The 18,496-nt window shown below is 40.5% G+C and overlaps 2 protein-coding genes across 3 annotated transcripts; one reads left to right on the plus strand and one right to left on the minus strand.

Annotated features, from left to right (window-relative positions):
* Positions 1–470: 470 nt before the first annotated feature.
* Positions 471–6,950, minus strand: reep5 (receptor accessory protein 5). The gene is made up of 5 exons (XM_076164112.1): positions 6,759–6,950; positions 6,432–6,525; positions 2,834–2,972; positions 1,026–1,194; positions 471–749 (listed from the first exon to the last, which is right to left on the minus strand). The coding sequence occupies exons 1-5, from the start codon at positions 6,874–6,876 to the stop codon at positions 700–702; spliced, it is 570 nt and encodes a 189-aa protein (XP_076020227.1). The 5' UTR covers positions 6,877–6,950; the 3' UTR covers positions 471–699.
* A 2,061-nt stretch (positions 6,951–9,011) lies between these two features.
* On the plus strand, positions 9,012–15,936 carry dcp2 (decapping mRNA 2). 2 transcript variants are annotated; one of them, XM_076164199.1, is made up of 11 exons: positions 9,012–9,272; positions 10,209–10,360; positions 10,688–10,815; positions 11,424–11,522; positions 11,621–11,773; positions 11,874–11,986; positions 12,133–12,225; positions 12,819–12,894; positions 13,100–13,204; positions 14,189–14,240; positions 15,046–15,936. In XM_076164199.1, the coding sequence occupies exons 1-11, from the start codon at positions 9,205–9,207 to the stop codon at positions 15,177–15,179; spliced, it is 1,173 nt and encodes a 390-aa protein (XP_076020314.1). In that variant the 5' UTR covers positions 9,012–9,204; the 3' UTR covers positions 15,180–15,936. The 2 variants fall into 2 exon arrangements, with proteins under 2 accessions (XP_076020314.1, XP_076020315.1); XM_076164200.1 differs by having other exon boundaries at positions 13,100–13,189.
* Positions 15,937–18,496: the final 2,560 nt, after the last annotated feature.

The raw sequence follows: 18,496 nt of genomic DNA on the forward strand, positions 1-18,496 counted from the left end.
CTCCCTCTTCCAGACTTTGTATTTTTTTTCTCATGAAGCATTTTTGAATATGTCTGTGGTTCTCAGTGGGCAGCACCGTCTTCCTGGTTTCCATGAAATCTACGGACCGAATGTTTAATCCATCCATCCTAAGTGACAATACAAGCTTAAGTTTTTAACACAGAGCTGCAAGAGTCAGTGTAAGAGTGTGTATACATGTGACGCCAAATCAAAGTGAGGAGCCAAAAAACAACAAGCTGCTTAACAGAAGAAATTTATATCACTTGAGTGGCCAGAGTAGTTTGGAGAGCTCTGTGGCAGGAGTATTTAACTAGAGATTGTGTCCGTTTGATCAGCATTTTATCTCACCTGTGTCTCCAACAACACTGAATCTGTCACATCTGTGTTAAAAGAGATGTTTACATTCTATCACAACCACTAACTCCACATCTTCCATGCTACGACTAAGAGTTGAAAGAACCAAACAACTATTGAGCAATTATATTTGGTTTATTAAGCATACCAGGTGTGACTTAGTCATCTCAGCCTTTACGTTAGGCACATTTAAATAAATTGACTTAAGAAATGGCTTGTTTGATAGATGTGCAATGTTACCATCTACCTCAGCTTCAAAGGACGAAGACTAAATTTGCTTAACCACAATCACTGTAAAGGCAACATTTCTTCTGTAAAAGAGTCGTTGGGGTCAGGAAACCTTCTCTAGGAGCTCTTCTTCTCTTCAAACATGATGTTTGCCGTGGCTCTTTTAGCTGTGAACAAAGCATACACACGTCAGCCGTATTCAATTGGAGAATGATTAATACTGTATAGTCCATTGGTTTTTGTTGAACAGTTTGAACAAAGAGGAACAGTTTGAACATTGTCTTGCTCTTATCTTATAACATCAACACAGATTTTGGAGGATGCTGACGTTAGAAACTCTTCATGGCAGCAGTTAGAACAATTATACAATGTGTTTATACAGTTCTAAAACTTGTTTGCTTAGATTAATTAGTATACACAGTGGCAATGGTTAATTAACTTACCCTCATCTTTGAACTTGTCAGCAGCCTCTGACGCCTTGTCTGTCAGGTTCTTCATTGCGTTGTCGATTTTGGCTTCATTCTTGAGGAAAAATGGCCGAATAATGCGAGTGTATATCAGCACTGATCCGTTAGAGGGAGTGGGAGCCATGCACCACACCAGGAAACAACACTGGGGAAAAGGAAGAGAAGAGGAACATGATTGGACAGAATTAAAGAACAGTCTTCTCAGATCTATTAGATAAAAACAAGTGAGACATTGGTACGGTGTTTCTTCTTACTGACCCTCTAGAATGGCTCATGAAACAAACGATTGTAAACATTGCTGCTGTTTCAATAGAATCAAACACATGGGAGGGAGAGGGAGGAGAGGAAAAGAGAGAGAGGAAGAGAGAGAATGAGATGAAATGCATTTGGGTGTTGGCCATCTCTCTCTCCCACACACAGCACAGCACAGACGGACAGCCTGTGGTGCGCCTGCCTGCTGTCAGATCTGACGCAGTTCACAGTGAACAGACCTCAGTGATCACAGTGCAGTGAGCTCCACCCTGAACATGTCAACCAGTTCTTTATCGTAAAGTAAGCAGCAATAAGCATTCACCCATAAACCCGTGTGAAAGATCAGTTCACACCCCAGCAGCACATGTACTTGACTTAACATGCCATAAAGAAGTCAAGTTGCTGTTGTTGTACAGAAACGAGGAGTGACATCAGACTCACGACCGGCTAGGGACATTTGATACTGCAACTCTGCATGTTGTAACAGTAATTGGGTTATAATCTTATCAAGAATGACAAGAAAGATGCAGGTAAGTATCCAGAAAACAACCAATTACTTTTCTGGGCTCATTCAAATATGATCTGCTTTGGAATAGATTTGTATTGAAGAAAGCATTTGACCTGACAATGAGCGTACAGTTATCAGTTAGGGCATTTTGGTGATCGTGTTTTGATACAGAAAGAGGGGAGAAAAAGAGAGATGTTGGCTGGGACCTTTGGAATGTCATACACACGTGGCCAAAATGTATAAGGAGACGAGGGGGAGGGTGATGAGGGGGAGGGTGACGAGGGGGAGGGTGACGAGGGCCGCTGGATTGAACAGTCAGGTTGTTTATAACAGTATACTTGTGTTCAGTGTCAAAGTAAAGGTTGTGAGGCCACCTTATCCCACTTCTGCTAGTTTGACCTGTGTGTGTAGCGCACTTCCATTTACAGGTTTTTTATTTTATTTTTTTAAACATACAGGAGGGAAGAGAGGCAGAGAGTTAGAGAGAGAAAGGAGAACTGAGACCCTGAAGAGAACTAGGCAAAGTAATATTCACGTAAATTAAGACAGTAGGGTGACAAACGGGACAAGAGTAGAAAGCCAAGGCCGCCGAAGGTTTTGTAGAAATGACAGTAGTGTGGACGCAGAGTTCTGCAGGACATCAGTGTTGTTGGTTCGATGATCTCAGGTTTTACAGGATGATGTCATACAGCAGTGTAAAGCTACAGATCGCATCATAGGTTGTGGTGGGGGAAAAAGAGAAAAAAGAAAGGAGACAAGAGGAGGGAGAGAGGAGAAAAAACAAAAAGGGAAGAAATCCCATCCAAAGAATCTGAATTATATAAAGATAATTCAGATTTCACCACATTCATACTGCTGAAACATAACATTAGATGAAGGCAGGTTTAAGTTTTTGTGGGACATTGTGTTTTAGGAATCGCTTACTCCATATGCAAATGAGGAAATACCATGGGAACCAAGGCAAACGCTAAAATATGCAGGTAGTGTGGCGTGAACAAAGGAACATTGTTGTGTGATGGATTACCTTCCCAATATAGTAGAAGGGGAACCAGGAGAGGAAGATATCAGCAAAGAACTCAGCCACACTGAAGACGCCATACACCACCCAGTAGGTGAGCCATTTAGTGTCGTCGTCTTTGGTCGCACTTTCAATGGCCTTTATTCTGAAGGAAAACAGGAAGTAAAGAAGAAACATGATAAAATATGCAACACTTTGAGGAAAAAGGTTTACACACACATTATAACATTTGTGTGTGGAAAGTAACGGAGTGTGTATTTGTGAAGGAGTGTGCCGTTTGCAGATGAAGACACAGATGACCTCATCGCTCCTCTGACACCGTTACAAACACGATTTACCTGTTTGCTTTTGCTCAATCATCAATATACACATAATTACCACACCGAAGCCTTGTGTTCGGGCTTGTATTTGAGCTTGAATGAAGCTGTTGAAGTGAGAATAACACAGCTGAGAATGTTTAAGATGGAGCCAACATGATTGAACTGAATGAACTTTTAAGTCTTTGTGCTGGCCAATGTTCAACCTCACTATCAACAAGTTGTAAAGAAAAGCACTTATCCATCAAACTCCTGTTCACCCTGTACTTCTCTGCTGTCCTAATTGTGACACAGCTGCACCGTTTCATTATCTACAGAATTTCAACATCTGCAACCCTATACCACACACTCCCACGTCCTCGCCTGTGAGGACTCAATCATCTGCTTTCAAACTAACGCTTCCGCCTCTCCCTTCTCTGCTGAAGCAACATTGAATTACCGAGTACGTTTAACATGTAAACAAAAAGTGACATGCCGCACACATCCTACAGTCATGTTCTGTCAGTGTTCAGCCACACACAAAATTCTTGGAGGTCATTTGCATTATTTACACAGCTTCTCTGTCTCTATTTGCATCAGGCCTACTACTACATGGACTATCCTGATTTGACTTTGGCTTAACTTAAGCCTTTTACCTTCAGCTTTAGCTATTCATTGTAATAACGACAGTAATATCAAACCTTAGCACAGTAGATGTGGTGTATACAGACTGCAGTATAAGGGTGAAATAAAGCTAGTTTAGATGACACTTCCTGTAACACATAATTTAGGGAAGTAACTACAAACGCTTAAGACTTCCCACTGTTTCCAATATTGACACACTGCTGCATGATTAAAACAGTATTTCATTATTGGTGCATGTTGTTTTCACTCGGTTTCAGGATCATAACTCCACCCATTTTTGATCAATAAGCAAAATGTTTACTTTGTACAGAAATGGACTGGAAACTTTTTTTCTTGGGTTTTATATTTTTGGGTATATTCAACATTTCCAAGTTCCAAAACTGTATGGGAAAAAATCTTTAAAAATTTCCATATTCCCATATATATATATATTCAAATGCATGTTTATCTCTCCTGTGATTCATAGATATGGAAGAAATGCAAATACAACTGCAAAATCGCTCTATGAAACCTAGGAAGCTCCAAATACTTTCAGCAAGTAACTTCAAAAACCTTCAGCAGGGTTCTTACATTACAGCGTGTCGCCAAAATGTTAATGACAAGTTTTTAAAATGTAACAACTCGTACTTTTCAATAAATTGTATTTGATTATGCATGTTTTTGTTCACCAAAACAAATGGAGAAAGTATTCAAATGGCCCTCAAAGCTTCTCTTTCAGCTCTGTCACCTTGAAATGGCATTTTTATGTGCGTGTACTGTAAACACAAACAGACCTGCATTGTGTACATTAAAACAGTACGTTACCCTGAACCTCCTGCTCCCCGTCTCCACAGGTCACAATGTACTGTGCGTCTACCAATTTCTTTAGAAAAGCATATTGCAGTTGAACATGAGCCTTATCTGTCATCTCATCTGTGCACCCTCATTCTGAATGTCTACATTCAAGCAGGTTGCTCTACTTTACCACATCCTGCTGAGTGAAACCACAGCAACCGTTTCAACTTTAACAAACGACAGAAAACACATTTGCTCTCGCACTTCACACCCTCTTGCTGTTTGTGTTGGAAGTTTGATTTGATCCAAACTGCAACCAAACTCCTGCAATTCTATGGATCAATACAATGGAAAATGGATCCACCGCACCTATACAGCCATCCACATATACAGGGGACACACCCGAAAAAATCAGAAGCTGCTATTCTCTGGAGTTAGTGAGTAGATCGGAGCAACTCCCTCAGTATGGCGTCATTGCCCTGCCATAATTCTAGAGCATCTTGTGGCAGTTTGAGAGTGAGATTTCCACACAGATTCCCTCTGCTCGTGCTCAAAACATTGTGTTTGCATAGGTTAGTCCAAACAGTAGCCCTTTCTGATTGGTGGAGGAGAGGTAACACTGCATGTTCCGTGTGCCAGCAGACACATCTGTTTGCCGGCACAAGGTTTTGAGCACGAGCAGAGAAAATCAGTGTGGAAATCACGCTCTCAAACTGCCACATGATGCTCTCCAATAACGGCAGGAAAACGACTCCATTCTTCGGCAGTGTTGTTTCAGAGCACGGCAAGCATACACCACAAACAATTATCCAGTCATCTCTGAGCCAATATGAGCCGCCCCTCCGTTTAGCATACACATAAGGCATTAAGCAGTTCTTACCTTAATGCACTTCCTCTGCAACCGTCGACGACTTTCAATCCCACCACCCCCCTCAGCTCAAACAGACCACTGGATGCACTTTGTACACATTACTGTGTATGTATGTATGTGTATTTGCTTAGTTCTGCATTTATATATATTTTGTTTAATGATTTTGATTGCATAGATTAAAAATAATACATTTTGGATCTACATTTCCTGCATTACTTATTTAACACGGGACATAAAGGAATAATTGCAAGTGATCCTTCAGACACTACATATCTAAATAAACAAAGGAGCTAGCATTTGTTTGGAATCTAACCTAACTAAAGCTCTGTTACCACTGACTGCACACTTCCTGGCGCGGCTCCATCTTTAAGAGCATTTGATAATGGTCTTTGCTGGAAAGCTTTTATTGTGAGACGCCTGCCGGAAGAGTGAAGCAATATATTGCAAATGCAGCGATTTGATGTAAGATAATAGATTTCTTAAGCTATTTTGTGGGATAAAGACACACAGGGAAATGGCTGGCATAGATCAAGAGAAATTAGTTTTACATTTTAGTACAGTACACATGCGAAATCTATTTAACCAAAAAGCTTGTCATAAATTAATAAATGGGTAAATCAATAATAATGACAACATTGTTTAGAATCCATTTTCAGTGAAATTTGTTTTCGAAGCTCAATTTCAAAAATAAAGTCCTTTGTTACTCGTCAACCTCTTAAATTGCCATTTTCTGTCGTGAAAGGAGCAAATGTGGATCAACTTCAGGATTCAGCTTCATCATAGATCGTAGTTTTCAACAAAATTTTACAAGAAGAACATGTGTCAGACGATATGAATCATATTTTTATTCCATTTTAAAAAAGGAGCTTAATTGGAAATGAATCGACTTTACTGCACTGTGTGTGTGTGTGTGCGTGCGTGCGTGCGTAAGCGTGCGTGCGTGCGTGCGTGCGTAAGCATGAGTATGTGCGTGTGTGGCCCCTCCTTGAATAAACTGAACTAAGAATAAAACACTTACGATATGTAGGCTGGATAAAGGAATCCGATCAGGTTGCACAGTAGCGACGCTCCGTATCCGATCACCAAGTAAATCGCGACGATGGCGATGACAGCTAGAAAAGAGGATCACACAGCATGTTTGACCAAATAACAGTTAACGATCATGATCATAAACAGCTAGCGACAATCAGTGAGACGTATGGTTTATTATTATAACGCCAAAGTAAAACCAGCTCCTTGTGCCACGACATGATCCGCTTCTCTTTCAACCATCCTTTATTCTATGATGCAGTATGCCTCCGTCTGTCTGCCTGTCTGTCTGTCTTTATGTCCGGCTTTCACTCACCGAGAGCGATGTAGGTCCTGCTCACTCCAGTTTTTGCTTCGATCTTTGCCAACACATCGGTCATAAGATTCTTTTCACCGAGAAACTTCTCAAATCTGTCTTTGAGGCCCTGCGCCATGGCTGCACTTCCCTCTTCCACGCCTTTGCTGAATAATGAAGTAAACCAAACTGCGACACCCTACACCCCGACAAGGCGCAAGAATCAGCTACACATACCGGAAGTAGGCACAAGACGCCTCAAAATAAAAGCCTCCTCACTCACATTGGATGGTTTTTAAACAAGGATCACTCCCACTATTACAACAAAGCAAACGTCAAACAGAAGTCGGTAAAAACAACAATAAAAGTTCAATGTGGTTCGACGTCGTTTTTTATTCACAAAATTCAGCGTATACCTACAAACCCGTTTTTTTAATTAAAATCCTCAGATGTGGACCTGAATAATGAGATTGCATGTTGATGACTGGATCTCTGTCAGGTGTAGACTCTGTCAAGTAGTAGTCATCATGTCAGGACATATCAGGGATACTGACATCACAAGGATCACTTCTTGTTGGTACTGAGAAGTATATTAGTATATTTTTTTGGATTAGCAATTTTCAATACCAACACAATCACGACCACCATTTACAGAAAAGTGACACACGTGATGTCATAATGATAATATTGCAGGCTACAATTGAAAAGACCTTTATACCATTCGAAGAATTTGGCGTCTACATTTTGTTTGCTATTATTTAGAAGGCCAGATGCAGGAAATATGGATCTAAATACACGCAGCTTCATGCAAATATGGTTTACAAATGTATAGTTTTTGCCCTGGTTTAGGGCTTTCAGGTGTTCTCACCGTTACATTCTGTACGCTACTGCCCACTACAAAATCTACAATAAAAACCTTATAATTGGGTAGGTTTTGTCAAAAGCCGCTGTTTGGATTATTAAACTCAAATCTTACTGAAGTGGCAGTGCTTGGTAGGGGCAGCATACTGAAAGGCCAAGCTCAGGGCATAGATACCTAATTTAATTATGTGTCCTGCGCTGCCGCACCCTTGTTTGCTTTGATGACATTGCAAAATATAGATGCAAAATTAAAACGCAATGTACAGAGAACACGCGACATTATTTTCACAAGATATTGATTTAAAAAAAGATTATTTTTATGATTATTATGATTATTATGACTATTATGATTATTATGATTATGATGATGATGATTAGTATTGGGGTTAGGGTAGGGTTAATATAATTATCATTATATTGTGGCTATGTGACATATTGGGAATCATTTAGACCATCTTTGATGTGTCATTGTCAGGTAGATTTACTAGGTTACTGTGGATACCAGGCATCTTGGCTTGACTATAGCAGCACATACGTTCAATATTGTAAACATGTATTAAATGTAAGCTGTAAAAAGTGATGCATGGCCGGTTAAGGAGAGGAGCCAGATCGCCTCTGGCAGATCAAGACCTTTAAAGCTCATGTGAATCTATGATGACTTCTTAATCAGCCACACCTAAATTGGTGACAGGAGATTAGGGCCCTGTGGGAGAAAATAATAGGTCACTATAAAGGAAAAACAGCCTGAATTGACCTTGATTTTCACTCGTTGTTTACTTTGGAGCAGGTCCATGCCAAAAAAAAACACACTGGTGATGCAGAGCTATCAGACACCCACAGCACATGCAGGATCTTCATTCAAGTTTGTTTTGTCTACAAAGTGTGGTGCAAATTATGATATGTACATGAAATATTAAAATGCTAATTATTCTTCTTCCTACAATACATTATATATTAATATCGTTCTAATTCATATGGTTAGACGAAACACTTTACTTAACATTTTAAAAAGATGTCCATATCTGTAATGAAAACAAAACGACAACAAGTAATAACAATAATACACGTAAAACTTATCTAAAACAACAATTCAAATAAAAATAATTATTATTAATAAGAATAATAATAATAATAATAATAATAATGAGGAGGAGGAGGAGGAAAACCTTAAAGCACAGACATAAATGGCGGAAATGAAAAAAAATTCTCTTGAAAATCATAATTTGTTTACATGGCCTTCTTAGTGTAGCGGAGTTCTACCACGAGCCTCAACCTATCTTGCTAAAGTTCTTCCCGTACATTACAAGTGATAGACATCGAGATGACCCAATAGTCTTTCGTGCAGTCCCCTCGCTCCGCCTTCCTTAGCGTCTGATTGGTTGCCTAACTTCCGCTATTGACGTATACCAGAAAACGCTCGAAGTCATTTGAGTTGCGTAGTGGTGCTGTAGTTTCCTTCCGCTCGCCGCTTGTTTTTGTTGATATGAGCCTTGTGTGTTGTAAAGTTAGTGCTCTGCTGAGCAGAAAATGAGAACGTGAGTTGGGAAATGCGGAATTGTTTGGATCGAATGGCTTTGGCTCCTGCTTCTCCTGCGATACCGTCGGGATGTTTTTAACCAACATGGAAACAAAAAGAGTGGAGATTCCCACCGGGGTACTAGACGACCTCTGCAGGTAACCAAGCGTCTCACCGACATTTATCTCAGCCGCGTGGTCGTCGTGATGCGTCTTACTGCATTTACTAAAACTGCTGTTCGGTTATATTTGTCTAAAAACCCACCAAATGACTCACAGCCCTTTGCCATTGGTGCAGCACTGAGTCAGACCCTCACTGGTGCCCCCCTCCTTCAAACACCTCCCATGGTAACCAATACAGCAATATACGATCATTTCAAGCTCAGACAATGGAATTCAGCCTTTGATTTTCCAGACCCAGACAAACATTTCTGATCATCAAGCTCAATCACTGCTTGTGCCTGGCTTACACTTCCTACACCTTTTATTTGCTTTCAGTTGTGATGCCTGTGCACCATATTGTTAATATGTAAGGGACGTTATTTACACGAGATCTCGTTACATGGATACATTATTCTGAAAACATCGAGCCAACCTGAATAGCTTTTTGTGATCAGATCTCTGTCACAGATAGCTTTGTGGCTTCAGGAGATAAAATCCAGCCAATATGTGAAATCATTTTTTCTCTCCTCACTGTTATAAACGCTTAAGGTACTTTATCATCTAATTCTAATCTCATGATGAGAATCGGAGGTTAAGCCATGACAGATTTGGACCTTTCTCCCACAGGAAAGATGGCTGCCCGTCCCAATGATTCATGGTCTAGTCGACTACCTGTTAAATTTCATAACTGGGAGTAGGAGCTGTAATCAGAGGAGTGTTGAGCCTTCACAGACAGATGGATGCTCCTCTTGTATATAATTCCTATGCTTTAAATGAAAAATGTGTTTGTAATGCTTCTGTGTTTACACATATGTCATTTATAATGGAGCAGAGACATGGGAGATTGCAGCTCTCTGTGTCAAATGCATCATACACAGTAAATCCTACCAGCATCCACGATATCACTTGTTCTTCCTCCCTGTGTTTCTCCAGCCGGTTCATCCTGCACATCCCCAGTGAGGAGAGAGACAATGCCATCAGGGTGTGCTTCCAGATTGAGTTGGCCCACTGGTTTTACCTGGACTTCTGCATGATAAACACTCCAGGCCTTCCCCAGTGTGGGATAAGAGATTTTGCCAAAGCTGATATCCTTACATATGAAAAGGAAGCCCTCCTCATATCGATAATGCAGTCCTATACATTTCTAACTAACTGAAGCCTCAAATCCTATCAAAGAACAATAGAGGTACTGGATTCGTTTGTGTTAGTTAGGTCATAAGTTTGTACCTAATACTGCTCACTTAGTGGATAGTGCCTCGTGCTATAGAGTAGGGGACACAGTTATACAGATTTAATATCTCCACCAGTAGGAAACCTGGAATTTAATTACTAGACCAAATGAAAATGTTCTTTGCCTTTGGGACGGAGTTGTGTTTCTCTTTTCATAGCTATTCTCCTTGACACCTACAAACTTTTCCATCACTGTCCATTTCTGTTGCCTCATGGGGAGGATGTACAGAAAGTTCTAGAACAGTGGAAGGAATACAAGATGGGCGTCCCTACCTATGGTGCAATTATTCTAGATGAAGCTCTAGAAAACGTGAGTACACTTTTTTTTTTGAGTACACTGCACACTTAAGGTCCCAGGATACCTCATAAGAAGTTGAACATTCAGGTCAAATAGGGGTCTCAGGACCTTGTGCTAGCCTATTCTTTGAAACATGGGCCTATGCATCGAGTCGATTGTCATACATACATAGTTATTGGCTTAGCATCAATCACCCGCCCAGTAACACCTTCTAAGCCACACCCACATCCAGACATACAGTTGCTACACCATTGACTCAATCTTGACTGTGTACGATTTCCAACAGCTACTTCCTCAAGAAGTTATGACAAAGTTGACAAAAGGGTGTTGTTCTGGTTCCTATGGAAGCACATTTCTGATTTTGTTGTTTTCCTCTCATAAAAAACCCCAACACGGCTCACCTTTTATTGAGCTCTACCCCCCAGGCCCTCGTGAAAGGTCATGTGATAATTGCAGCAGTTACACAGAGGGAGAAGTACAAATGACAAGTTCATTGGCCTGTCGTCTTGTCTTTTGAAGTGTTAAGGGACCTTCACACATAGCAGCGGTCCTGACCTATAGTAGTTTACAGTCATAATGTCATAATGATGGATTTTTAAATTTTTCTTGTGTCTTTTCAGGCACTGCTGGTTCAGGGTTATCTTGCAAAGTCTGGCTGGGGTTTTCCAAAGGGGAAAGTGAACGAGGACGAGGCTCCTCATGACTGTGCGGTCAGGGAAGTGAGTTATTTATAAAGAGTTGCTGTTCAACAAAAGAGGTTTTGTTCATTTGAAAGTAAGTCATCACAGCTTTCTGTTTTTCAAAATGTGCCCTGTAGGTTTTGGAGGAGACGGGGTTCGATATCAAGGATCGCATCAGCAAAGACATGTACATTGAGCAGAAGATCACCGACCAGGTGGTGCGACTGTACATCATACCAGGAGTGTCCAAGGACACGAAGTTCAACCCTAAAACAAGGAAAGAGATTAGAGTAGGAGCAGCTTTTCTCTTTTTCCCCAGACTTGCATACAGCTTTTTGTAACCCTTCCTCTTCTCAGTCTTTAATCCTGTTCTGTTTTGGTTTTATTTAGAACATTGAATGGTTTCCTGTAGAGAAGCTGCCATGTCACAGGAATGACATGACTCCAAAGTCTAAACTGGGACTTGCCCCTAACAGGTTTTTCATGGCAATTCCATTTATAAGGTATGTGTGACAGATGATGGATCAATCTGTAGCCTATTAAAATCATGACATAGGCAATCATTACAGCAACGCACATCATACTTCTGCATACCTTCACCTGTATTCACCACTGAATTTGTTACTTTTACATGTATAATTCTGTGTAGACCGCTGAGAGAATGGATTGCCAGACTGAAGGGGGACTCTACTGACAGCGATGAGGACTTTGGTACTTCATCAAAACCCTCTGAAAACACTCGGTAATATCCCCTCATCAATCCTCAGTAGTTAACTTGGTCTTAACAGCGAAATACTTGTTTTTGTTCCTTTGTGTGGTTGATCTGCAGGAACCTTCATAAATTACTTCAACTGAAACATGCTCCTCTGTAAAGGAATTGGGATTTCAAGTATATATTAAGATTAGTTGAATTGAATGAGGGAAAGAAAGAAATGACAGTAAAATAGTCCTTTTTGTAACCATTGACACTGCATACGTATTTCATAAAATGGAAGACTTATGCGCACATTCAACCCAAGCTGGATCAAGTGCAAGATCAGGGCATTGCAGTAAGGGAAGAGGAGGTAGTCTGCACACTGAGGGCCAGATGCACTAGGCTAATCAATCAGGTTTGATTAGCCACTGGAGACGGACCACATCCTTCGGCGTCCTGAGTGAAATATGTGTAACCTCGCAAATAAAGGCTGAAGCTTAAAAGTTAGGTCTGCAATCTTCCTCCTATGCCCTTACTGCATGGTATTAGCTCTCTTACAGACCTTCGAGCTTTACTTTGTTGAGCCACAATGGTAGAATTTAAACAATGTATCTAACTCTTTATTTACGTATATCGTTTAGGTCAAAGTCACGGCCAGGAGACATCTTGGGGAAGCAGAAGACACAGAAAGCCCTGGGACAGTTGAGCCAATATGAGGTGAAACACATCGGAATGCCCTTTTGCAGTTACTAATAATGATAAAGTGACGTAGATATTTCTACAGTATTGATCAAATAGCATGAAAACCAGAATGAAATATTTTTTGTCAATCACTAAGAGTTCAGCAGGGAATAAGGTCTGTGGTTTCCTGAGTTTCTCTGTTGAAATTGAACCGTTCTTCTTTGTGTATTTTGTTCTGTAGAACCCAAATGTGAAAGGCAACGGGAGGAAATGTCAAGATTCGTCTTATTTGAAGAAAGGAACCAATGGGAATGGGGTCAGCAACCATCAGGTGAAAGTCATTTTAGTAAGTACAAAGTCGTTTGAATTGATTGTAATTGAGGAAGCTGTGTGTAAGATTCCTCACTCTTCCTTTCAGTCCTGCCTCCACAACTCCTCCCAACATTATATCACAATAACAGCCTTTTAATACACCTTTGCTAATTTGCATCTGTTCTTCAGAGGGAGACGTATTAATCTATTTGCGTGTTTCTTCCTTAAATGCATGTGCATGTGAGAGGAGCGCACCTTGTGATGACTCATGTAGCTGACATGCAAACTACGCTTTCATGTCTGTGCGCCTGTATGATACACAACACGCATGTTTGTTTTAGAGCAGAATGCGTCATGTCTGCCTCCCAAACCAGCACAAGCGGCTGAGTACATCTGGTTCTATTGTATTTAGAATGTAGTCTGACCTGTCAGCCACAGATGTGGAGTTGCATAGCGATCAGATCTCGGTCACAACTGTGCAGGTGTAAACACAACGCGTAGAGCTTGAACACTTGCAGTAAAATAGGTAACCAGGACCATGGACAGTGGCAGCCCATGCAAAAAAAGGTTATTTTGAAGGGTGTCGGTGGAGCAAAGAGGAAGCAGAATTTATTTAGGAGGGAGGAAGGCAGTGGCTCAGTGGGTAGTGCTTCCGCTTTGGAACCGGAGAGTCGCTGGTTCGAGCCCCTGCTGAGGTGCCCCTGAGCAAGGCACTGAACCCTCAATTGCTCCCCCCTCTGCGAAGGGTGGTAATGTAATGTAAGTCGCTTTGGATAAAAGCGTCTGCCAAATGATCGTAATGTAATGTAATGTAATTTACCAACCAGTCTACTGCCAATCACAATGCAGGAATTCATATTGATGCAAGATGGAAAAATGGCTTCAACTACCAGGTTTATCTCAATGGATTGATTAAATGATTTGTAGTGTGGTATGACTAATGGACTTGTGTAGTGCAAGGATACTGCTTTTTAACTTGTTTCATTTTAATTAATGTACTTTAATACTGTCCCCACAGAAAGATGACAAAAGACTGCAACCCAGACGGCTGCAAGACAGTTTTGAGAAAGGTATGATGGGTGTAGTTACTATAAACCAGGGCTATTGATTCAGTCTGTAAACAATTATAAACAAGGTTTCTATATTGACTCTTGCCCCAGTCTTCCCTCGGCCTAGAAAAGTACAGAGAACAACTCTTAACAAGGTTAAATAAAGCCTCTATGATGCCGGGAATCTTGGCGACTAGTAAACTTATACAGGAGGTTCTGTTACAGCCCTAAGAGATGGAACCCTGGAGTGAAACACAGACTGGCTATGATATTTTGGGACACACATAAACAGACTGCTATTTCTGTAATTGTATCATAAGTGAGCGCTATACAGCAGAAGGGTCTAATACCATGTGGATTGCCGTGATAGCCGCGGTTTATAACTTGCAACACAGTCCATAAATGTCCCCGTGATCTGTTAGGTCTTCAGTGAAACAGTGACCCAGATGTTTTATTTTCACAGCATGACTGAAGATGTTTACTAGAGGGAACACTGATTTCCTGTCAGCTTTACTTCCCACAAGCATTATATTACTCTTCTTGGCATTGAAGTTGACATAATCTTCAGTCCGTAGTGTGAACGTGTCTCAAGTATCTACTGCAAATGGCAAGAAACTATTGCTATTTCATGTTTCAACTATTCACAATGGCCGCTGTTTCATTACAAATCAAGGATGATGGTGTTTTGATTCTGAGTAAGATGTATACATGATGGAATACATCTCCCAAAGCTTATTCAGCTGATCTCTACAAGACTGCACACCACATTTAAGTCCAACTCTCACATTCAGGACACCTATAAAAAATCGTTTTTGTCTTTCTACAGATGGACTTCTGTGCAGCTCTAGCAATGGTCATCAGTCAGTGCACAGCAGAGACTTTGAGAACCTGCCCTCCTCCAAGGCCTTCCTCAATTTCAAATTCGACAGAGATGCCATCATGAAGTGTTTTGACTACTGATACCGCCGGTCAGTTAACTCAGATGGAACAAAAAAGTGTGTGTGTATGTGGCCAGTAAAACAACATTTTATTTCACATATTTTAAGATTTAGGAATTCAACTGTTGGTCTTTTCCACCGTTCTTCTAAATGAGTCCAAAATATGTTTGATGCTCATAAATATATGTGTGTATGGTTAACTATGAAAGTCACTCAAGATTTTATCATGAGCGTTTTGTTTTTGCAGTCAGTATAGCTTGAACTGTATTGCTCTTATTTGTTTCAATATATCCCTATGCCATATAAAACTGTATCTGTGGGTTTCAGCATGTATGGTATCACAGGACTTATAGCAATAATGAGGTTCTTTAGACGTGTGATTTTTCAGTCACACTCCATGATCAACAAATTAGCTGGTTGGTTGAAGTGAATACCTGCAGACTTGGGCCACAGACCATGATGGAGGACCGCACTGTGTTAATCTACTGTGAACATGAATTGGTTTCATTGATGGACACTTTAAGGCATTTCAAGCCACTTCAACTGAAAACATTAACATGATATAAGAACAGCATTAAGATTTTCAAATTTTAGCCTGACTCTTCAATGATGATGTTACTAAGATGTTATTCAATATTTACGGCACGGTGACTTGAAATCTCTTACTGTGATGTTTGTTGCTGAGTTCTATTTGTGCAGCTGGTCGTCTCAAGTTGTCCTTTAGCTTCAGTCGAGTGTTATGACTCAAATCTGAATATTAATAAAATCCACTTTTTCTACTCTCTGCTCTATTTTCTTTGTCTCTGCTCTGTCACTGAGTAATAATTGGCGTCAAATGAATAATCAACATACAATTTTAATATAATATCCATCCTTTGTCATCTAGAGACGATAGAAAATCCATTACTCTGAATACTAAAAATTACACATTGTACAAATTAATGTTTGATTATTAAAACACTAATTGTAGGTTAAAACAATATATTCAGTGTTATACAGTTGTTCATTGCGCTGCCCCAAAAGTTGAGTTAAGTGAGATTCAAGTGTAACGTCTTCCCTGTGGATCTTTTAACTTACACTGTCCCACTTTGCCAACTTTAAATATTGATTAATGTAGGTAGTTTGGTACTAACTGTTACTAAATACCAATTCAATTTTTTTTTACATATCTGACACCTTTGAATCTCAGCCAGTTCTGCACCTACTCAGCCTGGGCCCTGCAGAAAAAGTTTGTGAACCACTGAAGTGGAGGGCGCGCCCCTTGGTGGGGGCGCAGAGGTATTGCAGGGACAAGAGAGAAAATTGGTTGAAAGCAGAAATGCTGTTACACAGTAAAAGTTACAGAGCAATGTTCCCTCTAAACTGCGCACGAATGAAATTCAACATAAACTGTAAATGAATTAGACCAATAACCTTTTTTTCTGTACCATTTTGCAATGTAACTCAACGCTACGCGACGATCGCGGACAGCCCCCCCCCCCCTCAGTATGCCCAGACACATGAAAAATTAGACGGAACATTGTTACAGAGTATTACACAATTACACTTTTAATGGTTCAGTTGTAAAGATGATTTGTCACTTTATTGTTTATTTTGTTTTGTTAAACAATAAGTTATATGTAATATAGTTATACTTATATAATTAATTATAATAAGTAGTTACAATAAGTTTTATGAATTGCAATGTTGCAAATAAATTCCTGTGGAGTTTGGAAGCTAGAGGTGTGTGTGTGTACCCCAGCATCTAATGTTGGGGTAGGTGCAGCAAGTGAAGTCAAGTGAAGTCAGTCCGAGGTTGTTGAGGTCCTGAAGTGGAGGGGCAGGTTGTTGCACAGTTTAGGAGCAGCCATTGCAAAGGCCCACCCTCCCCTAGCTTTAATATGGACCTCAAGACAGTCAGCAAACCTCAGTGATCTCTGGGAGTGTGCAGAATTCAAAGATCAGAGTGATAAACAGGTGCTAATCCATTTTTGGATTTAAGACCAAACTAAATCTTAAAATCAGTTCTAAAACTAACTGGGAGCTGATTCAAAGTAGCCAATACAGAGCTAAATGTGGTTTTGCTTGCATGCGCCTGTTCGGAGCCGAGCGACAGCATTTTGGACCAGCTCCAGGTGAGAAAGCAGAGAGACTGCCTAACGCCTGAGTAAAGACTACTGCAGTAGTCAAGGCCAGATGAAATCAAGACATGAATCACCCTCTCAAAGTCAATGAGAGAGAGAAAAGGCTTGAGCTCGGCAGAAACCGACTTTTGTTTTTCAAATGCAAAAGTGTCACTCCAAGGTTTTCTAAAAAGGATTTATTGTTGCACTTCTGTTTTCATTTAGATGCAGAAAATGTAGTCCCATCCAGTAATACATATTATCCAGGCGGGGTTGGAGTTTCAGTAGCAGAGGAATCTGTGAGTGATCTGCACAGCAGTGATACAAAATGGCTTTTTTTAAGATAAAATGTAAAGGTATGATATACAACGATAATCCCCACTGGTGAAGGGAGTTAAAGACCAGTTTAGACACGGGTCTAAAATTAGAATGAGAACCGTGGGATCAGCACAAGGACTTCAGGACTGACTGAAGTACTGTAGCAGGTAATTGTAACTGTGACGATGTGTGACACGATGGTGAAAAGTAACAATATGTATCAGTCATGAGAAACAAACTGTTCCAAGAACAGTAACTGCAACATGTTGTGCTGTATGATTGCTCAACAATACCTTGGACAGGGTAGAAAATCATCTGCATCTATTTTTTTACCCCTGCTGGTAAATGGGAAACTACTCTTCTCTACAACTTTCACATGATTGTATTGAACAAACAAACCAAGAAATAACTGAGGCTGAATACTGTAACCTTGTGAAAGCTTGTTTAATATGAGTACATTGTTATGTCTTAACTCAGAGGTTCCTAAACTTTTTCTGCAGGGCCCCCCTTTTCTAGCACTTTGTGACCTGCTGGAGAGTCGGCCTCAACTAATGTGAGGAGACAAAACGTGTAATCACAATTATATCAAAACGTATTCTATCTTTATACATTTAATTTGAACTGTTTGTGCTTCTTTAATTTGTTTCTTTCTTCGTTTTTCTTGTTTTTAGGATTAACTTTTAGAGTCGTGAAGTATGTGGGATGGATTGACATGACACCACTTCGCCGGAAACGAGGTGGAGCGTAGCCGCCGTGGTTGCCATAGACACGTTGTAGCGCGCTGCCCTTTGCCTACCGCGCCAGGAATTGCGTTGGCGTCCCGATTGGCCCGCTTTCCATCGCCAGACATCGTTCATCTGACGGCATTGGACCGCTCCCGATGCTCTGGCGCGTGGTTTATGATTCCTGACGTCTGATT

Source organism: Genypterus blacodes, unplaced genomic scaffold (genome assembly GCF_046128005.1).
Source record: "Genypterus blacodes isolate CSIRO-AG114 ecotype Tasmania unplaced genomic scaffold, CSIRO-AGI_Gbla_v1 ptg000133l_1, whole genome shotgun sequence".
Lineage (NCBI taxonomy): Eukaryota > Metazoa > Chordata > Actinopteri > Ophidiiformes > Ophidiidae > Genypterus > Genypterus blacodes.